Source organism: Oncorhynchus gorbuscha, linkage group LG13 (assembly GCF_021184085.1).
Source record: "Oncorhynchus gorbuscha isolate QuinsamMale2020 ecotype Even-year linkage group LG13, OgorEven_v1.0, whole genome shotgun sequence".
Taxonomy (NCBI): Eukaryota; Metazoa; Chordata; class Actinopteri; order Salmoniformes; family Salmonidae; genus Oncorhynchus; species Oncorhynchus gorbuscha.
The window spans coordinates 9,277,809-9,302,310 of record NC_060185.1 but is presented as its reverse complement, the minus strand read 5'-3'; the positions used below and the strand labels follow the sequence as shown (position 1 = coordinate 9,302,310).

The window sequence follows — 24,502 nt, the reverse complement described above, 5'->3', positions numbered from 1 at the left end:
ACAAAACAGACTGGATTATATAGGTAGGAGACAAACAGACTGGATTATATAGGGAGCAGACAAACAGACTGGATTATATAGGGAGCAGACAAACAGACTGGATTATATAGGGAGCAGACAAACAGACTGGATTATATAGGGAGCAGACAAACAGACTGGATTATATAGGGAGCAGACAAACAGACTGGATTATATAGGGAGCAGACAAACAGACTGGATTATATAGGGAGCAGACAAACAGACTGGATTATATAGGGAGCAGACAAACAGACTGGATTATATAGGGAGCAGACAAACAGACTGGATTATATAGGGAGGAGACAAACAGACTGGATTATATAGGGAGCAGACAAACAGACTGGATTATATAGGGAGCAGACAAACAGACTGGATTATATAGGGACAAACAGACTGGATTATATAGGGAGCAGACAAACAGACTGGAAACAGACTGGATTATATAGGGAGGAGACAAACAGACTGGATTATATAGGGAGACAGACAAACAGACTGGATTATATAGGGAGGAGACAAACAGACTGGATTATATAGGGAGCAGACAAACAGACTGGATTATATAGGGAGACTGAGACAAACAGACTGGATTATATAGGGAGCAGACAAACAGACTGGATTATATAGGGAGCAGACAAACAGACTGGATTATATAGGGAGGAGACAAACAGACTGGATTATATAGGGAGTAGACAAACAGACTGGATTATATAGGGAGCAGACAAACAGACTGGATTATATAGGGAGCAGACAAACCGACTGGATTATATAGGGAGGAGACAAACAGACTGGATTATATAGGGAGGAGACAAACAGACTGGATTATATAGGGAGTAGACAAACAGACTGGATTATATAGGGAGCAGACAAACAGACTGGATTATATAGGGAGCAGACAAACAGACTGGATTATATAGGGAGCAGACAAACCGACTGGATTATATAGGGAGGAGACAAACAGACTGGATTATATAGGGAGGAGACAAACAGACTGGATTATATAGGGAGCAGACAAACAGACTGGATTATATAGGGAGCAGACAAACCGACTGGATTATATAGGTAGGAGACAAACAGACTGGATTATATAGGGAGGAGACTAACAGACTGGATTATATAGGGAGGGATTATATAGGTACAAACAGACTGGATTATATAGGGAGGAGACTAACAGACTGGATTATATAGGGAGCAGACAAACAGACTGGATTATATAGGGAGCAGACAAACAGACTGGATTATATAGGAAGCAACTTTCTCAGAGTGTATTTACTAACTACCCCAACGCTTTACTGACCATCCCTGAGTTCAGTTAATCAATCAATCAAATGTATTTTATGAAGCTTTTAAAACATCAGCATTTGACTTGTCACAAAGAGCTTCACAGAAACCCGGCCTAAAATCCCAAAGAGTAAGCAAAGCAGAAGTAGAAGCACAGTGGCTAGGAAACACTCCCTAGAAGACACTTTAAACGATGTCACTTTGTTTACATACCCTACATTACTCATCTCCTATGTATATACTGTACTCTGTACCATCTACTGCATCTTGTTTACATACCCTACATTACTCATCTCATATGTATATACTGTACTCTGTACCATCTACTGCATCTTGTTTACATACCCTACATTACTCATCTCCTATGTATATACTGTACTCTGTACCATCTACTGCATCTTGTTTACATACCCTACATTACTCATCTCATATGTATATACTGTACTCTGTACCATCTACTGCATCTTGTTTACATACCCTACATTACTCATCTCATATGTATATACTGTACTCTATACCATCTACTGCATCTTGTTTACATACCCTACATTACTCATCTCCTATGTATATACTGTACTCTGTACCATCTACTGCATCTTGTTTACATACCCTACATTACTCATCTCATATGTATATACTGTACTCTATACCATCTACTGCATCTTGTTTACATACCCTACATTACTCATCTCATATGTATATACTGTACTCTGTACCATCTACTCCATCTTGTTTACATACCCTACATTACTCATCTCATATGTATATACTGTACTCTGTACCATCTACTCCATCTTGCCTATGCCGTTCTGTACCATCACTCATTCATATATCTTTATGTACATATTCTTTATCCCTTTACACTGTGTATAAGACAGTAGTTTTGGAATTGTTAGTTAGATTACTTGTTGGTTATTACTGCGTTGTCGGAACTAGAAGCACAAGCATTTCGCTACACTCGCACTAACATCTGCTAACCATGTGTACGTGTGACAAATACAATTCGATTAGCTTTGATTCGAAGGCATGAACCTACTGCAGAAGGAAATTTAGAGATGAAGCCGGGTCAGAGAGATGGCTGATCCTGTCATGTTTTGTCATATATTGTCTTGTCATTATGCTTTCCCTTCTGTTCGTTTCCCCCTGCTGGTCTTATTAGGTTCGTTCCCTTTTTCTATCCCTCTCTCTCCCCTCCCTCTCTCTCCTCTCTATATCGTTCCTGTTCCTGCTCCCAGCTGTTCCTCATTCTCCTAACTCACTCATTTAGTCTTTTTACACCTGTTCCCTATTTTGTCTTCTGATTAGAGTCCCTATTTCTCCCCTTGTTTTCCACTTCTGTCCTTGTCGGATCCTTGTCTATTGTTCACCGTGCTGTGTTTGTGTATCGCCAAATCGTGTTAGTGTTTCCCTCAGATGCTGCGTGGTGAGCAGGTGTCTGAGTCTGCTAAGTTCAAGTGCCTTCCCGAGGCAACCTGCAGTTCAAGATCGAGTCTCCAGTCTGTTCTCGTCATTACGAGTGGAAATTGTGTTTTTAACTCATTGTATTTTTACTTTACTGGATTAAAGACTCTGTTTTCCACCAAGTCCTTTTCGGTCCTCATTCACCTGCATAACAGAAGGATCTGACCAAGTATGGACCTGTGATGCGCTATGAGCATGTCTGAGTCTACTCTACAACCTGCAGTTCAAGATCCAGGGAGTCTGTTCTCGGCAGACACGAGTGGAAATTGTGTTTTGATTGTATTTTTAGACCCTGGATTAAAGACCTGTTTTCAGGACAAGTATCAGAGTTTGTCCTCATTCACCTGCATGACAGATCCTCTTCTTGCCTGAACTAAAATAATGTCTACAGTACAACAATAATACCACTACATGTTACAGTAGGAAAACTCTGTGTCGTATTACCGGTTGGACCAGGACGTTGTTTTTGCCGTAGAGCAGGTGAGTACGGGAGTTCTGGTGAAGAGATTCCACGTATTCCCGCGCAGACGCCGCAAACTTATCCTCGGACATGCTGACGCTGGACTGTCTCTTCCGGATCTGGGAAACAGGCCAGGAGAAAGGTCTACGTTATTGAGTATTTAAACAGGCCAATAGAAAGGTCTATGTTATTGAGAATTGAAACAGGCCAATAGAAAGGTCTATGTTATTGAGTATTTAAACAGGCCAATAGAAAGGTCTTCGTTATTGAGTATTGAAACAGGCCAATAGAAAGGTCAACGTTATTGAGTATTTAAACAGGCCAATAGAAAGGTCAACGTTATTGAGTATTGAAACAGGCCAATAGAAAGGTCTATGTTATTGAGTATTTAAACAGGCCAATAGAAAGGTCTTCGTTATTGAGTATTGAAACAGGCCAATAGAAAGGTCAACGTTATTGAGAATTGAAACAGACCAGGGGAAAGGTCTATGTTATTGAGAATTGAAACAGGCTAGACACACTACACTACATAGAGACTCCACAACACTACATAAAGAGACACTACAACACTACATAAAGAGAGACACTACAACACTACATAGAGACTCCACAACACTACATAAAGAGACACACTACAACACTACATAAAGAGAGACACTACAACACTACATAGAGACTCCACAACACTACATAGAGACTCCACAACACTACATAAAGAGAGACACTACAACACTACATAGAGACCCCACAACACTACATAAAGAGAGACACTACAACACTACATAAAGAGAGACACTAAATAGAGACTCCACAACACTACATAAAGAGAGACACTACATAGAGACTCCACAACATTACATAAAGAGAGACACTACAACACTACATAGAGACTCCACAACACTACATAAAGAGAGACACTACATCACTACATAGAGACTCCACAACACTACATAGAGACTCCACAACACTACATAAAGAGAGACACTACAACACTACATAGAGACCCCACAACACTACATAAAGAGAGACACTACAACACTACATAAAGAGAGACACTAAATAGAGACTCCACAACACTACATAAAGAGAGACACTACATAGAGACTCCACATCACTACATAAAGAGAGACACTATATAGAGACTCCACAACACTACATAAAGAGAGACACTACAACACTACATAGAGACTCCACAACACTACATAAATTTAGACACTACATAGAGACTCCACAACACTACATAAAGAGAGACACTACAACACTACATAGAGACTCCACAACACTACATAAAGAGAGATTCCACAACATGACAACAACACTACATGGTAGCAGCACCAACATTGTTGGGCATAAACAACTTCACAAAAGACAAAATGGTAGAGACAAAACACACCACGCGATGCAGTCACAAGTGTCAGTAAAAGTGTCTATGATTGAGTCTTTGAATGTAGAAATAAAGCTGTCCAGTTTGAGTGTTTATTGCAGCGAGCTGAAAAGAGGAGCAACCCAGGGAAGTGTGTGCTTTGGGGACCTTTAACAGAATGTGACTGGTACCCTTCGGGCCCTGGTCAACAGTAGTGCACTATATACGGAATAGGGTGTCATTAGATACGCAGCCCATATGACCATGATTGAAACTGACAGGGTTCTTTACCCACCAGGGATTTGAACCAATAACCCTGTAGTCACTACAGGGCTGTTAACTAACCCCTTCTGAGAAGCTACTACCAGGTGGGTAAAACAACTGTTACTGAGTGGACATCCTGGTTAAATAACTATACAGGAAATGATTATTGCCATAGCTACTCGTTGAATCCTCACAGAATGTATTGTACTGTATTGATCGACTCCAGTAAGTGCCCCCATGTATTCCCTGGCCCCCCGAGGGACCCAGCCTCTCTCACCCCCAGAGCGGGCCTCCTGCTGGGGGAAGCGTCCTGGCCCCGGTGGGCCCCGTGGATCCGGTGGCGCTGGACCAACTCGTTGGCCGAAGGGTCCGTCCAGAAGTGGTCGGACGTCTTCAGCTTAGTGTACTCCAGAGCACAGGGACCCACTGGGGGGGTGGGGTGGGGGAGGGGATGGGGGAGAGTGAGGAGGGGGAGAGGGAGGGGGAGGGGGGGGGAGAGGGGGAGGGGGAGAGAGGAAGGAGGAGAGGGGAGCGAGGGCCAGAGATGAGAGGGGGAGGTGTAGGGGGAGAGGGAGGGGGAGAGATGGTTGGGGGAGGGGGAGAGAGGGAGGGGGGAGTGGAGAGGGGGTGGGGGAGAGGGGGAGGAGGGGGAGGGGGAGAGGGGAGAGAGGAAGGAGGAGAGGGGAGCGAGGGCCAGAGATGAGAGGGGGAGGTGTAGGGGGGAGAGGGAGGGGGAAGAAATGGGGAGGGGGGCGAGAAAAGGCGGCAAAAGAGGGGCAGAATGAGGGAGGGAGAAAGTAAATATAAGCAAAAAAGCAATGTGTGCTTTTGTGTCACCTAAATGTAGCATTATAACAACCCAATGTAGCATTATAACAACCCAATGTAGCATTATAACAACCCAATGTAGCATTATAACAACCCAATGTAGCATTATAACAACCCAATGTAGCATTATAACAACCCAATGTAGCATTATAACAACCCAATGTAGCATTATAACAACCCAATGTAGCATTATAACAACCCAATGTAGCATTATAACAAACCAATGTAGCATTATAACAACCCAATGTAGCATTATAACAACCCAATGTAGCATTATAACAACCCAATGTAGCATTATAACAACCCAATGTAGCATTATAACAACCCAATGTAGCATTATAACAAACGGATGTAGCATTTTTTATAACAGCTCGTAGTCAAACTTACCCAGCAGACATGCCAGGATGGGTCCAAACACTGTGTCATGCATCAGAGACTCCCTCTCATAGTATTTACTGTAGAGACAACACACACACGCACGCACACACACACGCACGCACGCACACACACACACGCACGCACGCACGCACGCACGCACACACACATGCACGCACACGCATGCACACACACACGCACACGCACGCACGCACGCACACACACACACACACACGCACGCACACGCACACACACACACACACACGCACACAACGTAGAGAAACAACAAAAGAGCAGTGAGACCAACAGGAGAAACACTGCATTAGGCCTAATGTAAGGAGAAAACAGTGAATGAAATTAGAAGCAGTAATGTAGAGTGCAGAACGAAAGCAACAGGGAGAAAGATAATTCAATTTAAAAAATAATGGAACCATGAATGGAACAGACATTGATGAACTACAGCTCTTTGCAGTGTAAATTAATGCAAAAGTTGCCTTTTCATTTCTTACCTGGAGTTGTCCACGATGTACTGTGCGACCATGCATACAGTGCAGTGTGAGTTGCCTTTTCATTTCTTACCTGGAGTTATCCACGATGTACTGTACGATCTTGTCCAGGACCTTCTCAAAGAGGGCGGTGCGAACCCAGATGTGCTTGATGGCCTGAGCGGAGAGGGGCTGGGGGGCGCGACCTGCAGACGACGACCCTTGCCTCTTCAGGGGCTCCTGACCCACACTCTGGGTCCTCTGGGTTCTATGGGCCGAAGGGCAAAGGTCAGTAAATGACAGGGTTAGGGATTAACGGGCTAGAGAGGTTAGGCTTTTTTGACAGATGATCTCAGGTAAGGTTGGTATTGCTGTAAGGTGGGAATCCAGAAATCCCTGTTGGGAGATTAAAGGAAGTAGGAGGGAAGCAGGAAATCCCTGTTGGGAGATTAAAGGAAGTAGGAGGGAACCAGGAAATCCTCCAACCAAGATTTCTGGAAAACCTGGGAATTTCTGGAACGTTCCAGGAATTTTGCAACCCTACTGTAGAGTAGATTGTATGCTATTCAGATCTCTGAGCAGACTGATTTGTCTTGTCGTGTGTCTTCCTCTTGGTAGAGCAGACTAGGAGATGGATACACTTGACTGCATTTAAAAGGGGAAGGATAGTCATGACCGCTACGGTACGGTCTCCACCTTGTTACCTTTCGCTAGTTGTGGCAGACATTTTCTAGATAAAACGCTAAGTAGCATATCTTTTGTAAAACGTCTGCATGCTTTTCTCCTACAGCTGATTCAAAGGGGGAAAAGTCTCCCATGAAAGACTCAGGCATTATCAATGACCAATGGTGACAGAGGTAGGGGGCGGTCCATACAGTTACATAGCTTGATATATTTTTGGATGATATTATATTTATGTTGCTAGGTAGCGTCAGATAGTTTAAGTAGTCTGTACCTATGCCAAAACCTTTTTCTCTTATAGCTTGTTCTCCATCTTCTTTAGCATGAACAAACATATTTTCAGCACTTTTATTTCCATGACTGATCAAAACTCATTTTCTCTTGTCTCTCTGCAGCAGACACACGGTGAGAAATACGTTTGGAATAGCAATTCGCAATAAAATCCCAGTATCAATCTCGTAATACATGTAGAATCGTGAGAATACATATCGTGTCGGCACCAAAGTATGGTGATGAAATCGTATCGTGAGGTCCCCCGGCGCCCTAACAAACAACATCAAAGATACCACTCAGGCGACTCTATTAGGCCCTAATGCAGCGTCTTACAAACTCTATCCTGGGGGACACCAAGAGGTGCACGTTTGAGAGAGAGAGAATGAGAGGGAAAAAAATCGCAATACAAGCTTTCATCTTTGAAATGAGGGAGTCGTAAAATTGAAGAGGCAGTAATGTAGTATGCAGAACAAAAGCAACAAAGAGGAAGCAAATTAAATGTCAATAATGTAATCATGACTGGAACAGACATTGACAGCCGAGACCTCTTTGTGTATACAGTGCAGTGTAAGTTAATGCAGAAGTTGCCGTTGTTTACCTTTGTTTACCTTTGTTTACCTGAGTTATCCACGAGTCGAGCAGAGTGGAGGTGGAACTCTACTTTGAAATTATGTTCTACTTCTATTCTTCTATCTCCCTTCCTGTCTTTTCATATCATTGTGTCTTCATTCTCTCCTTTCCGATCTCTCTCTCTCTCTCTCTCTCTCTCTCTCTCTCTCGCTCTCTGTTCATCTCTTTCCTCTCTCTCTCTCTCTCTCTCTCTCTTGTTTTGATATCTCTCTCTCTTTGTTTTGATATCTCTCTCTCTTTGTTTTGATATCTCTCTCTTTGTTTTGATATCTCTCTCTTTGTTTTGATATCTCTCTCTCTTTGTTTTGATATCTCTCTCTCTTTGTTTTGATATCTCTCTCTCTTTGTTTTGCTATCTCTCTCTCTGTTTTATCTCTCTCTCTTTGTTTTGATATCTCTCTCTCTTTGTTTTGATATCTCTCTCTCTTTGTTTTATCTCTCTCTCTTTGTTTTGATATCTCTCTCTCTTTGTTTTGATATCTCTCTCTCTTTGTTTGGCTATCTCTCTCTTTGTTTTATCTCTCTCTCTTTGTTTTGATATCTCTCTCTCTTTGTTTTGATATCTCTCTCTCTTTGTTTTGATATCTCTCCCTCTTTGTTTTGATATCTCTCTCTCTTTGTTTTATATCTCTCTCTCTTTGTTTTGATATCTCTCTCTCTTTGTTTTGATATCTCTCTCTCTTTGTTTTGATATCTCTCTTTGTTTTGATATCTCTCTCTCTTTGTTTTGATATCTCTCTCTCTTTGTTTTGCTATCTCTCTCTCTTTGTTTTATCTCTCTCTCTTTGTTTTGATATCTCTCTCTCTTTGTTTTGATATCTCTCTCTCTTTGTTTTATCTCTCTTTTTGTTTTGATATCTCTCTCTCTTTGTTTTGATATCTCTCTCTCTTTGTTTGGCTATCTCTCTCTCTTTGTTTTGCTATCTCTCTTTCTCTTTGTTTTGCTGTATCTCCCTTTTGATTTGCTATCTCTCTGTTTTGATATCTCTCTCTCTTTGTTTTGATATCTCTCTCTCTTTGTTTTGCTATCTCTCTCTCTTTGTTTTATCTCTCTCTCTTTGTTTTGCTATCTCTCTCTCTTTGTTTTGCTATCTCTCTCTCTTTGTTTTGATATCTCTCTCTCTTTGTTTTGCTTTCTCTTTGTTTTGCTATCTCTCTCTCTTTGTTTTATCTCTCTCTCTTTGTTTTGATATCTCTCTCTCTTTGTTTTGATATCTCTCTCTCTTTGTTTTGATATCTCTCTCTCTTTGTTTTGATATCTCTCTCTCTTTGTTTTGCTGTATCTCCCTTTTGTTTTGCTATCTCTCTGTTTTGCTATCTCTCTGTTTTGCTATCTCTCTCTCTTTTGATATCTCTTTCTTTGTTTTATCTCTCTCTCTTTGTTTTGATATCTCTCTCTTTGTTTTGATATCTCTCTCTTTTTCTCTTTGTTTTGTTTTGCTATCTATCTCTTTGTTTTGATCTCTTTGTTTTGATATCTCTCTCTTTGTTTTGCTCTCTCTCTCTCTCTCTCTTTGTTTTGCTCTCTCTCTCTCTGTTTTGCTATCTCTCTGTTTTGCTATCTCTCCCTCTCTTTGTTTTGCTATCTCTCTCTCTCTCTCTCTCTCTCTCTCTCTTTGTTTTGCTATCTCTCTGTTTTGCTATCTCTCTCTCTTTGTTTTGCTATCTCTCTCTTTGTTTTGCTATCTCTCTCTCTCTCTCTCTTTCTCTTTCTCTCTCTCTCTCTCTCTCTCTCTCTGTTTTGCTCTCTCTCTCTCTCTCTCTCTCTCTCTCTCTTTGTTTTGCTCTCTCTCTCTTTGTTTTGTTTTGCCATCTCTCTCTTTGTTTTGCTCTCTCTCTCTCTCTCTTCTTTTCTCTCTCTCTCTCTCTCTCTCTCTCTCTCTCTCTCTCTTTTGCTATCTCTCTCTCTCTCACTCTGTTTTGCTCTCTCTCTCTCTCTCTCTCTCTCTCTCTCTCTCTTTGCTATCTCTCTCTCTCTTTGTTTTGCTCTCTCTCTCTCTCTCTCTCTCTCTCTCTCTCTCTCTCTCTCTCTCTCTCTCTCTCTCTCTCTCTCTCTCGTTTTGCTATCTCTCTCTCTCTCTCTCTTTGTTTTGCTATCTCTCTCTCTCTTTTTGTTTTGCTATCTCTTTCTCTTTCTTTCTTTCTTGATTGTTATTCTCAGCGGTTTTATAATATAGAAGAAACGTCTAACAGAGTTGTATCTGCTCTCCCACATCGTAGCCCAACACTCTCACACACAAACACACACCACACGACTTCTACTGCCACCCTACTCCCCTACGCCCACTCAAACCACCACCCAGTCACGATGCACTCACCCTCAGCCTCTTCAGCCTGCCACACACAGAAACACACTCTCTCTCTCTCTCATACACACACACAGAAACACACTCTCTCTCTCGCCCTCTCTCGCTCTCTCTCTCTCACACACACACACAGAAACACACTCCCTCTCTCACTCTCTCTCTCTCATACACACACACACAGAAACACACTCCCTCTCTCACTCTCTCTCTCTCTCATACACACACACACATAAACACACTCTCTCTCTCTCGCTCTCTGTCTCTCATACACACACACATAAACACACTCTCTCTCTCGCTCTCTGTCTCTCATGCACACACACAGAAACACACTCTCTCTCGCCCTCTCTCGCTCTCTCTCTCTCTCTCATACTCACACACAGAAACACACTCTCTCTCGCCCTCTCTCGCTCTCTCTCTCTCTCTCTCTCATACACACACACAGAAACACACTCTCTCATACACACACACTGAAATACATGTATCCCTTGTATTAGTTAGTATTGTGTCTGTTCACCAGATCTGCCATTTGAAAGCATGTAGAGCCAAAGCAAGGCTGTGTCCCAAATGGCACCCTTTCCCTTACATAAACACTCACTGCCGTTCAAAAGTTTGGGGTCACTTATAAATGTCCTTGTTTAAAAATAACATCCTGCTTCCCTCCGACTTCCATTAAAAATAACATCAAATTGATCAGAAATACAGTGTAGACGTTGTTAATGTTTTAAATGACTTTTGTAGCTGGAAACGGCTGATTTTTTAATGGGATGCGTACAGAGGCCGTATTATCAGCAACCATCACTGTTCCATTGGCACGTTGTGTTAGCTAATCCAAGTACAGAGGCCGTATTATCAGCAACCATCACTGTTCCATTGGCACGTTGTGTTAGCTAATCCAAGTACAGAGGCTAAACCATCAATTGTACAGAATCCAAGTACAGAGGCCGTATTATCAGCAACCATCACTGTTCCATTGGCACGTTGTGTTAGTTAATCCAAGTACAGAGGCCGTATTATCAGCAACCATCACTGTTCCATTGGCACGTTGTGTTAGCTAATCCAAGTTTATCATTTTAAAAGGATAATTGATCATTAGAAAACCCTTTTGCAATTATGTTAGCACAGATGAAACCTGTTGTTCTGATTAAAGAAGCAATAAAACTGGCCTTCTTTAGACTAGTTGAGTATCTGGAGCATCAGCATTTGTGGGTTCGATTACAGTCTCAAAATTACCAGAAACAAAATAACACTCTCCTGAAACTCATCGGTCTATTCTTGTTCTGAGAAATGAAGGCTATTCCATGTGAGAAATTGCCTAGAAACTGAAGATCTCATACAACGCTGTGTACTACTCCCTTCACAGAACAGGGCACACCGTCTCTAACCAGAATAGAAAGAGGAGTGGGAGGCCCCGGTGCACAACTGAGCAAGAGGACAAGTACATTAGAGTGTCTAGTTTGAGAAACAGACGCCTCACAAGTCACAACTGGCAGCTTCATGAAATAGTTCCCCGCAAAACACCCGTCTCAACGTCAACAATGAAGAGGCGACTCTGGGATGCTGACCTTCTAGGCAGATTTCCTCTGTCCAGTCTCAACGTCAACAGTGAAGAGGCGACTCCGGGATGCTGGCCTTCTCGGCAGAGTTCCTCTGTCCAGTCTCAACGTCAACAATGAAGAGGCGACTCTGGGATGCTGACCTTCTAAAGTAAAACACTGAATTGAGGGGAAAGGCTTCCATTTGGGCAGCCTATAGTGGGTGACCAGTGTGAAGAGTGTTCTTCAAGAGTATACTTTCATATCCTCTTCCTCTTCCTCTAAAGCTTCCTGTCAAGAGACAGTGATGAAGCTTGATTCTATATAGGAATTGATGGGGTGCCATTCAAGCCTGACGCTAAATTACAAATTTCAGAGCACACACACACACACACACACACACACACACACACACGCACGCACACACACACACACACACACACACACACACACACACACACACACACACACACACACACACACACACACACACACACACACACACACACACACACACACACACACACACACACACACACACACACACACACGTCTTAGATACAAAACCCTGTCATCATGGCGGCGTATTCCTCATGTTCATTTGTTTGTCGGAGACAAATAGAAATATCGTACATTAATCTACCGTCTCTCGGTGCATGTTGACATTTAATGACATTTTGAATTTGTGAAGACCTGAGACATCAATGGCTCTAGGATTGGGTTGTTGTCTTGGTGGTGGGGGGGAAGAGACGCTGCCATGGGGAGATTACCCATCTGAAAGGTTTGGGGTGGACCTCACATGTTACCCTATTCCCTCTATAGTGTATAGTGCACTGCTTTTGACCACGGCCCATAGGAAACTACAGTGGCAAGAAAAAGTATGTGAATGATCTGGATTTCTCCAGGTCGTAAAATTAGATTTGCTCTTCATCTAAGTCCCAACAATATTTTATTCATCTTTATTTAACTAGGCAAGTCAGTTAAGAACACATTCTTATTTTCAATGACGGCCTAGGAACAGTGGGTTAACTGCCTGTTCAGGGGCATAACGACAGATTTGTACCTTGTCAGCTCAGGGGTTTGAACTCGCAACATTCTGGTTACTAGTCCAACGCTCTAACCAGTAGGCTACCCTGCCTCCTCTACACTCTAACCACTAGGCTACCCTGCCTCCTCTACACTCTAACCACTAGGCTACCCTGCTCTCCTCTACACTCTAACCACTAGGCTACCCTGCCTCCTCTACACTCTAACCACTAGGCTACCCTGCCTCCTCTACACTCTAACCACTAGGCTACCCTGCCGCCTCTACACTCTAACCACTAGGCTACCCTGCCGCCTCTACACTCTAACCACTAGGCTACCCTGCCGCCTCTACACTCTAACCACTAGGCTACCCTGCCGCCTCTACACTCTAACCACTAGGCTACCCTGCCGCCTCTACACTCTAACCACTAGGCTACCCTGCCGCCTCTACACTCTAACCACTAGGCTATCCTGCCGCCTCTACACTCTAACCACTAGGCTATCCTGCCGCCTCTACACTCTAACCACTGGGCTATCCTGCCGCCTCTACACTCTAACCACTAGGCTATCCTGCCGCCTCTACACTCTAACCACTAGGCTATCCTGCCGCCTCTACACTCTAACCACTAGGCTATCCTGCCGCCTCTACACTCTAACCACTAGGCTATCCTGCCGCCTCTACACTCTAACCACTAGGCTACCCTGCTGACAAACACAGTGTTCTTAAACTAATAACACATAAATTATTGTTTTTTTCTTGTCTATATTGAATACATCATTTAAACATTCACAGTGTAGGTTGGGAAAAGTATGTGAACCCCCCTAGACTAATGACTTCTCCAAAAGCTAATTGGAGTCAGGAGTCAGCTAACCTGGAGTAGAATCATTGAGACTGGAGATGTTGGTTAGAGCTGCCCTGCCCTATAAAAAAACACTCTCAAAATTTGAGTTCGCTATTCACAAGAAGCATTGCCTGATGTGAACCATGCCTCGAACAAAAGAAATCTCAGAAGACCTAAGAATTGTTGATTTGCTGATAAGGAAATGTGTTGTAATAAATGATTAGAATGTTATAGTCCTGAGGTCTGATACCATGTGATTGTATGAAATTAATTTGAATCATTACATTATTATAATACATGTGTGTAAGTGTTAGACTCATTCGATGATTATATTATAAAACTGTGTGTGGTTTTAGATAGAATCAATGTTTGGGAACAATGTGTCCAGTGTTTTGAGAACAGACTGTCTGTCTGAGCCAGATCCGATGCGACCTTAGCTGGGACACTGAGAACTTCCCAGTCCCAGGTCTCTCCCCATCTTAGGGGAGGGGAGGAAGACACTATTCTCACCCCTAGGCTGTGTTGGCGGGCGGATTTGATGGTTGGTGTGGAAGTGTGTCGCTATAAATTGAAGGTCCTGTACTGTACACGTCAGAACGTTCCCGTGAATAAACATTTAACTGTGGTAGACTGGGCCTCTGTCTGTTTCCTTTTCTATCAGTATCTTACAAATCCTGATATAACAGACTGAGTGTAACATAATTTAATTGGTAAATGAACAGAATTCTCCTGGCACTTACATAAAGGGTAACAGTATCTCTAAAAGCCTTGATGTTCATCAGTTCACGGTAAGACAAATTGTCTATAAATGGAGAAAGTTCAGCACTGTTGCTACTCTCCCTAGGAGTGGCCGTCCTGTAAAGATGACAGGGCACAGCGCAGAATGCTCAATGAGGTTAAGAAGAATCCTAGGGTGTCAGCGAAAGACTTACCGAACATGCTAACATCTCTGTTGACGAGTCTACGATACATAAAACACTAAACAAGATAGGTGTTCATGGGAGGACACCACGGAAGTTCTGAAGTTCGCAAAAGAGTACCTGGATGTTCCACAGCGCAGTTGTTTGGAGGGAACACACAACACTATGTGTGGAGAAAAAAAGACACAGCACAGCAACATCAAAACCTCATCACAACTGTAAAGTCTGGTGGAGGGAGCATCATGGTTTGGGGCTGCTTTACACCTCCCAACTGCTGGTGGAGGGAACATCATTGGGCCTGGACACCTCCCAACTGTAAGTCTGGTGGAGGGAGCATCATGGTTTGGGCTGCTTTGCTGCCTCAGGGCCTGGACACCTCCCAACTGTAAAGTCTGGTGGAGGGAGCATCATGGTTTGGGCTGCTTTGCTGCCTCAGGGCCTGGACCCCTCCCAACTGTAAAGTCTGGTGGAGGGAGCATCATGGTTTGGAGCTGCTTTGCTGCCTCAGGGCCTGGACAGCTTGCTATCATCGAAGGATAAATGAATTCCCAGGTTTATCAAGACATTTTTCAGGAGAATGTCAGACTATCTGTCCGCCAATTGAAGCTCAACAGAAGTTGGGTGATGCAACAGAACAACAACCCAAAACACAGAAGCAAATCAACAACAGAATGGCTTCAACAGATGACAATACACCTTCTGGAGTGGCCCAGTCAGAGTCCTGACCTTCTGGAGTGGCCCAGTCAGAGTCCTGACCTTCTGGAGTGGCCCAGTCAGAGTCCTGACCTTCTGGAGTGGCCCAGTCAGAGTCCTGACCTTCTGGAGTGGCCCAGTCAGAGTCCTGACCTGAACCCCATTGAGAAGCTGTGGTATGACCTCGAGAAAGCAGTGCACACCAGACATCCCAAGAATATTGCTGAACTGAATCAGTTTTGTAAAGAGAAATGGTCAAAAATTCCTCCTGACCATTGTGCAGGTCTGATCCACAACTATAGAAAACATTTGGTTGAGGGTATTGCTGCCAAAGGAGGGTCAACCAGTTATTAAATCCAAGGGTTCACATACTTTTCCCACCCTGCTCTGTGAATGTTTACACGGTGTCTTCAATAAAGACATGAACACATATAATTGTTTGTGTTATTAGTTCAAGCAGACTGTGTTTGTCTGTTGTTGTGACTTAGATGAAGATAAGATCACATTTTATGACCAATTTATTCAGAAATCCAGGTAATTCCAAAGGGTTCACATACTTTCTCTTTCCACTGTACCTCCAGTGTTATAACAGCTGACAGGGGAGACTGTCTGGGAGATACTGCCAGGGACACTGTCTGGGAGATACTGCCAGGGAGACTGTCTGGGAGCTACTGCCAGTGAGACTGTCTGGGAGATACTGCCAGGGAGACTGTCTGGGAGATACTGCCAAGGAGACTGTCTGGGAGATACTGCCAGTGAGACTGTCTGGGAGATACTGCCAGGGAGACTGTCTGGGAGATACTGCCAGGGAGACTGTCTGGGAGATACTGCCAAGGAGACTGTCTGGGAGATACTGCCAGGGAGACTGTCTGGGAGATACTGCCAGGGAGACTGTCTGGGAGATACTGCCAAGGAGAATGTCTGGGAGATACTGCCAGTGAGAATGTCTGGGAGATACTGCCAGGGAGACTGTCTGGGAGATACTGCCAGTGAGACTGTCTGGGAGATACTGCCAGGGAGGCTGTCTGGGAGATACTGCCAGGGAGGCTGTCTGGGAGATACTGCCAGTGAGACTGTCTGGGAGATACTGCCAGGGAGACTGTCTGGGAGATACTGCCAGGGAGACTGTCTGAGAGATACTGCCAGGGAAGCTGTCTGGGAGATACTGCCAGGGAGACTGTCTGGGAGATACTGCCAGGGAGACTGTCTGGGAGATACTGCCAGGGAAGCTGTCTGGGAGATACTGCCAGAGAGACTGTCTGGGAGATACTGCCAAGGGGAATGTCTGGGAGATACTGCCAGGGAGACTGTCTGGGAGATACTGCCAAGGAGGCTGTCTGGGAGATACTGCCAGAGAGACCTTCTGGGAGATACTGCCAAAGAGAATGTCTGGGAGATACTGCCAGGGGGACTGTCTGGGAGATACTGCCAGTGAGACTGTCTGGGAGATACTGCCAGTGAGACTGTCTGGGAGATACTGCCAGGGAGACTGTCTGGGAGATACTGCCAGGGAGACTGTCTGGGAGATACTGCCAGGGAGACTGTCTGGGAGATACTGCCAGGGAAGCTGTCTGGGAGATACTGCCAGTGAGACTGTCTGGGAGATACTGCCAGGGAGACTGTCTGGGAGATACTGCCAGGGAGACTGTCTGGGAGATACTGCCAGGGAGACTGTCTGGGAGATACTGCCAGTGAGACTGTCTGGGAGATACTGCCAGGGAGAATGTCTGGGAGATACTGAGAGACTGTCTGGGAGACTGCCAGGGGGACTGGGAGATACTGCCAGGGAGACTCTGGGAGATACTGCCAGGGAGACTGTCTGGGAGATACTGCCAGGGAGACTGTCTGGGAGATACTGCCAGGGACTGTCTGGGAGATACTGTCTGGGAGATACTGCCAGGGAGACTGTCTGGGAGATACTGCCAGAGAGACTGTCTGGGAAATACTGCCAGGGAGACTGTCTGGGAGATACTGCCAGGGAGACTGTCTGGGAGATACTGCCAGAGAGACTGTCTGGGAGATACTGCCAGGAGACTGTCCAAGGGAGACCTTCTGGGAGATACTGCCAGGAGACTGTCTGGGAGATACTGAGATACTGCCAGGGAAGCTGTCTGGGAGATACTGCCAGGGAAGCTGTCTGGGAGATACTGCCAGGGAGACTGTCTGGGAGATACTGCCAGGGAAGCTGTCTGGGAGATACTGCCAGTGAGACTGTCTGGGAGATACTGCCAGGGAGACTGTCTGGGAGATACTGCCAGGGAGACTGTCTGGGAGATACTGCCAGGGAGACTGTCTGGGAGATACTGCCAGTGAGACTGTCTGGGAGATACTGCCAGGGAGACTGTCTGGGAGATACTGCCAGTGAGACTGTCTGGGAGATACTGCCAAGGAGACTGTCTGGGAGATACTGACAAGGAGACTGTCTGGGAGATACTGCCAGGGAGACTGTCTGGGAGATACTGCCAGGGAGACTGTCTGGGAGATACTGCCAGAGAGACTGTCTGGGAGATACTGCCAAGGAGACCTTCTGGGAGATACTGCCAGGGAGACTGTCTGGGAGATACTGCCAGGGAGACTGCCTGGGAGATACTGCCAGAGAGACTGTCTGGGAGATACTGCCAGTGTTGTGACAGCTGACAGGAGAGTGTGTGGACATATCCAAGACAGTGCTTACAAACAGTGGGTGGGTATACTGTGGTAGATGAGTGTCTGTCTGAATAGAGTGTAAAGTGTGTGACTAAATGAGTTTGTGTGTGTGTGTGTGTGTGTTCATGCTTGTGTGTGTGTGTGTGTGTGTGTGTGTGTGTGTGTGTGTGTGTGTGTGTGTGTGTGTGTGTGTGTGTGTGTGTGTGTGTGTGTGTGTGTGTGTGTGTGTGTGTGTGTGTGTGTGTGTGTGTGTGTGTGTGTGTGTGTGTGTGTGTGTGTGTGTGTGTGTGTGTGTGTGTGTGTGCGTGTGTGTGCGTGTGTGTGTTCATGTTGTGTGTGTGTGTGTGTGTGTGTGTGTGTGTGTGTGTGTGTGTGTGTGTGTGTGTGTGTGTGTGTGTGTGTGTGTGTGTGTGTGTGTGTGTGTGTGTGTGTGTGTGTGTGTGTGTGTGTGTGTGTGTGTGTGTGTGTGTGTACTCTGTCCAGTAACTGACCCCGGCCATCCATCTGCCTCACAGCCAGCAGACGTAGTGATTGGTTGGCGAGAAAACTCACAGGCCAGACACAGCAGGAAGAGCCACTGTCAGGCAGATTCATGTGTGTGTGTGTGTGTGTGTGTGTGTGTGTGTGTGTGTGTGTGTGTGTGTGTGTGTGTGTGTGTGTGTGTGTGTGTGTGTGTGTGTGTGTGTGTGTGTGTGTGTGTGTGTGTGTGTGTGTGTGTGTGTGTGTGTGTGTGTGTGTGTGTGTGTGTGTGTGGCTGCTTCTGTTTACTGCAAATCCATTTTCAGCTACTGTATTATCACAAGAATGCAGCCAAGAGAGAGAGAGAGAGAGAGAGAGAGAGAGAGAGAGAGAGAGAGAGAGAGAGAGAGAGAGAGAGAGAGAGAGAGAGAGAGAGAGAGAGAGAGAGAGAGAGAGAGAGAGAGAGAGAGAGAGAGAGAGAGAGAGAGAGAGAGAGAGAGAGAGAGAGAGAGAGAGAGAGAGAGAGGGGGACAGAAAGACCCAATAATTAACATCTATATGAATTAATCACCCTAAACAACACTGAAATCAAGTATCTGCTGTAGACAGATGACCTGGTGCTGCTGTCTCCCACTAAGGAGGGTCTGCTGTCTCCCACTAAGGAAGGTCTGCTGTCTCCCACTAAGGAGGGTCTGCTGTAGACAGATGACCTGGGAGCTGCTGTCTCCCACTAAGGAGGGTCTGCTGTAGACAGATGACCTGGGAGCTGCTGTCTCCCACTAAGGAGGGTCTGCTGTCTCCCACTAAGGAGGGTCTGCTGTAGACAGATGACCTGGGAGCTGCTGTCTCCCACTAAGGAGGGTCTGCTGTCTCCCACTAAGGAGGGTCTGCTGTAGACAGATGACCTGGGAGCTGCTGTCTCCCACTAAGGAGGGTCTGCTGTCTCCCACTAAGGAGGGTCTGCTGTAGACAGATGACCTGGGAGCTGCTGTCTCCCACTAAGGAGGGTCTGCTGTAGACACCTGGTGCTGCTGTCTCCCACTAAGGAGGGTCTGCTGTCTCCCACTAAGGAGGGTCTGCTGTCTCCCACTAAGGAGGGTCTGCTGTAGACAGATGACCTGGGAGCTGCTGTCTCCCACTAAGGAGGGTCTGCTGTCTCCCACTAAGGAGGGTCTGCTGTAGACACCTGGTGCTGCTGTCTCCCACTAAGGAGGGTCTGCTGTCTCCCACTAAGGAGGGTCCGCTGTAGACAGATGACCTGGGAGCTGCTGTCTCCCACTAAGGAGGGTCTGCTGTCTCCCACTAAGGAGGGTCTGCTGTAGACAGATGACCTGGTGCTGCTGTCTCCCACTAAGGAGGGTCTGCTGTCTCCCACTAAGGAGGGTCTGCTGTAGACAGATGACCTGGGAGCTGCTGTCTCCCACTAAGGAGGGTCTGCTGTCTCCCACTAAGGAGGGTCTGCTGTAGACAGATGACCTGGTGCTGCTGTCTCCCACTAAGGAGGGTCTGCTGTCTCCCACTAAGGAGGGTCTGCTGTACACAGATGACCTGGTGCTGCTGTCTCCCACTAAGGAGGGTCTGCTGTCTCCCACTAAGGAGGGTCTGCTGTCTCCCACTAAGGAGGGTCTGCTGTCTCCCACTAAGGAGGGTCTGCTGTCTCCCACTAAGGAAGAGTTACATCAGCACCTAGATCATTTGCACAGGTTCTGTCAGACCTGGGCTCTGACCGTTAACCACAGGTTCTGTCAGACCTGGGCTCTGACCGTTAACCACAGGTTCTGTCAGACCTGGGCTCTGACCGTTAACCACAGGTTCTGTCAGACCTGGGCTCTGACCGTTAACCACAGGTTCTGTCAGACCTGGGCTCTGACCGTTTGTCACAGGTTCTGTCAGACCTGGGCTCTGACCGTTAACCACAGTTTCTGTCAGACCTGGGCTCTGACCGTTAACCACAGGTTCTGTCAGACCTGGGCTCTGACCGTTAACCACAGGTTCTGTCAGACCTGGGCTCTAACCGTTAACCACAGGTTCTGTCAGACCTGGGCTCTAACCGTTAACCACAGGTTCTGTCAGACCTGGGCTCTAACCGTTAACCACAGGTTCTGTCAGACCTGGGCTCTGACCGTTAACCACAGGTTCTGTCAGACCTGGGCTCTGACCGTTAACCACAGGTTCTGTCAGACCTGGGCTCTGACCGTTAACCACAGGTTCTGTCAGACCTGGGCTCTGACCGTTAACCACAGGTTCTGTCAGACCTGGGCTCTGGCTCTGACCGTTAACCACAGGTTCTGTCAGACCTGGGCTCTCTGTCAGACCTGTCTGACCAACAGGTTCTGTCAGACCTGGGCTCTGACCGTTAACCACAGGTTCTGTCAGACCTGGGCTCTGACCGTTAACCACAGGTTCTGTCAGACCTGGGCTCTGACCGTTAACCACAGGTTCTGTCAGACCTGGGCTCTAACCGTTAACCACAGGTTCTGTCAGACCTGGGCTCTGACCGTTAACCACAGGTTCTGTCAGACCTGGGCTCTAACCGTTAACCACAGGTTCTGTCAGACCTGGGCTCTAACCGTTAACCACAGGTTCTGTCAGACCTGGGCTCTGACCGTTAACCACAGGTTCTGTCAGACCTGGGCTCTGGGTTAACCACAGGTTCTGTCAGACCTGGGCTCTGACCGTTAACCACAGGTTCTGTCAGACCTGGGCTCTGAACCGTTAACCACAGGTTCTGTCAGACCTGGGCTCTGACCGTTAACCACAGGTTCTGTCAGACCTGGGCTCTGACCGTTAACCACAGGTTCTGTCAGACCTGGGCTCTGACCGTTAACCACAGGTTCTGTCAGACCTGGGCTCTGACCGTTAACCACAGGTTCTGTCAGACCTGGGCTCTGACCGTTAACCACAGGTTCTGTCAGACCTGGGCTCTAAACCACAGGTTCTGTCAGACCTGGGCTCTGACAGGTTCTGTCAGACCTGGGCTCTGACCGTTAACCACAGGTTCTGTCAGACCTGGGCTCTGACCGTTAACCACAGGTTCTGTCAGACCTGGGCTCTGACCGTTAACCACAGGTTCTGTCAGACCTGGGCTCTGACCGTTAACCACAGGTTCTGTCAGACCTGGGCTCTGACCGTTAACCACAGGTTCTGTCAGACCTGGGCTCTGACCGTTAACCACAGGTTCTGTCAGACCTGGGCTCTGACCGTTAACCACAGGTTCTGTCAGACCTGGGCTCTGACCGTTAACCACAGGTTCTGTCAGACCTGGGCTCTGACCGTTAACCACAGGTTCTGTCAGACCTGGGCTCTGACCGTTAACCACAGGTTCTGTCAGACCTGGGCTCTGACCGTTAACCACAGGTTCTGTCAGACCTGGGCTCTAACCGTTAACCACAGGTTCTGTCAGACCTGGGCTCTAACCGTTAACCACAGGTTCTGTCAGACCTGGGCTCTGACCGTTAACCACAGGTTCTGTCAGACCTGGGCTCTGACCGTTAACCACAGGTTCTGTCAGACCTGGGCTCTGACCGTTAACCACAGGTTCTGTCAGACCTGGGCTCTGACCGTTAACCACAGGTTCTGTCAGACCTGGGCTCTGACCGTTAACCACAGGTTCTGTCAGACCTGGGCTCTGAACCGTTAACCACAGGTTCTGTCAGACCTGGGCTCTGACCGTTAACCACAGGTTCTGTCAGACCTGGGCTCTGACCGTTAACCACAGGTTCTGTCAGACCTGGGCTCTGACCGTTAACCACAGGTTCTGTCAGACCTGGGCTCTGACCGTTAACCACAGGTTCTGTCAGACCTGGGCTCTGACCGTTAACCACAGGTTCTGTCAGACCTGGGCTCTGACCGTTAACCACAGGTTCTGTCAGACCTGGGCTCTGACCGTTAACCACAGGTTCTGTCAGACCTGGGCTCTGACCGTTAACCACAGGTTCTGTCAGACCTGGGCTCTGACCGTTAACCACAGGTTCTGTCAGACCTGGGCTCTGACCGTTAACCACAGGTTCTGTCAGACCTGGGCTCTGACCGTTAACCACAGGTTCTGTCAGACCTGGGCTCTGCCGTCTTCTGTCAGACCTGGGCTCTGACCGTTAACCACAGGTTCTGTCAGACCTGGGCTCTGACCGTTAACCACAGGTTCTGTCAGACCTGGGCTCTAACCGGTTAACCACAGGTTCTGTCAGACCTGGGCTGGGACCTGGGCTCTAACCGTTAACCACAGGTTCTGTCAGACCTGGGCTCTGACCGTTAACCACAGGTTCTGTCAGACCTGGGCTCTGACCGTTAACCACAGGTTCTGTCAGACCTGGGCTCTGACCGTTAACCACAGGTTCTGTCAGACCTGGGCTCTGACCGTTAACCACAGGTTCTGTCAGACCTGGGCTCTGAACCACAGGTTCTAACCACAGGTTCTGTCAGACCTGGGCTCTAACCGTTAACCACAGGTTCTGTCAGACCTGGGCTCTAACCGTTAACCACAGGTTCTGTCAGACCTGGGCTCTAACCGTTAACCACAGGTTCTGTCAGACCTGGGCTCTAACCGTTAACCACAGGTTCTGTCAGACCTGGGCTCTAACCGTTAACCACAGGTTCTGTCAGACCTGGGCTCTAACCGTTAACCACAGGTTCTGTCAGACCTGGGCTCTAACCGTTAACCACAGGTTCTGTCAGACCTGGGCTCTAACCGTTAACCACAGGTTCTGTCAGACCTGGGCTCTAACCGTTAACCACAGGTTCTGTCAGACCTGGGCTCTAACCGTTAACCACAGGTTCTGTCAGACCTGGGCTCTAACCGTTAACCACAGGTTCTGTCAGACCTGGGCTCTAACCGTTAACCACAGGTTCTGTCAGACCTGGGCTCTAACCGTTAACCACAGGTTCTGTCAGACCTGGGCTCTAACCGTTAACCACAGGTTCTGTCAGACCTGGGCTCTAACCGTTAACCACAGGTTCTGTCAGACCTGGGCTCTAACCGTTAACCACAGGTTCTGTCAGACCTGGGCTCTAACCGTTAACCACAGGTTCTGTCAGACCTGGGCTCTAACCGTTAACCACAGGTTCTGTCAGACCTGGGCTCTAAACCACAGGTTCTGTCAGACCTAACCAACCAGGTTCTGTCAGACCTGGGCTCTAACCGTTAACCACAGGTTCTGTCAGACCTGGGCTCTAACCGTTAACCACAGGTTCTGTCAGACCTGGGCTCTAACCGTTAACCACAGGTTCTGTCAGACCTGGGCTCTAACTCTTCTGTCAGACCTGGGCTCTGACCGTTAACCACAGGTTCTGTCAGACCTGGGCTCTAACCGTTAACCACAGGTTCTGTCAGACCTGGGCTCTAACCGTTAACCACAGGTTCTGTCAGACCTGGGCTCTGACCGTTAACCACAGGTTCTGTCAGACCTGGGCTCTGACCGTTAACCACAGGTTCTGTCAGACCTGGGCTCTGACCGTTAACCACAGGTTCTGTCAGACCTGGGCTCTAACCGTTAATCTAAACAAAAAAAATATTAAATGATCTTCCAAAAAAGGTCCAGAAATCAGGATGACAAATATAAATTATATTTGGACACAGTTCTATTAGAACACACCAAAAACTACACATATCTAGGACTAAATATCAGTAACACAGGTAGCTTTCACATGGCTGTGAACGAGCTGAGAGACAATGCAAGAAGAGCATTCTATGCCATTAAAAGGAACATCAAAATCGAAATTCCAATTAGAATCTGGATCAAAATGTTTCAATCAGTTATAGAACCAATTAATCTATATGGCAGTGAAGTATGGGGTCCACTCTCTAATAATGAATTTACCAAAATGGGACTAACATCCAATCAAAATACTGCATGCAGAGTTTTGCCAGACTGTATTGCAAATGGAAAGACAAACTCCAAATAACGCATGTAGAGCAGAATTGGGCCAAAACCCTCCTCCTGATTCAGATAGAAAAAAAAGA

The 24,502-nt window shown here is 46.6% G+C and overlaps 1 protein-coding gene across 3 annotated transcripts in view; it reads right to left on the bottom strand.

Moving 5' to 3' along the window:
* Window positions 1–24,502, bottom strand: part of LOC123992488 (small G protein signaling modulator 2-like) — a 210,185-nt gene that overhangs the window by 64,370 nt on the left and 121,313 nt on the right. For all 3 annotated transcript variants that reach the window (XM_046293656.1, XM_046293657.1, XM_046293658.1), the window contains exons 4-7: window positions 6,627–6,800; window positions 6,060–6,127; window positions 5,122–5,270; window positions 3,202–3,336 (exon numbers count right to left, since the gene is read on the bottom strand). In XM_046293656.1, coding sequence (XP_046149612.1) covers window positions 3,202–3,336; window positions 5,122–5,270; window positions 6,060–6,127; window positions 6,627–6,800 — 526 coding nt within the window. The remainder of the gene's footprint in view (window positions 1–3,201; window positions 3,337–5,121; window positions 5,271–6,059; window positions 6,128–6,626; window positions 6,801–24,502) is intronic.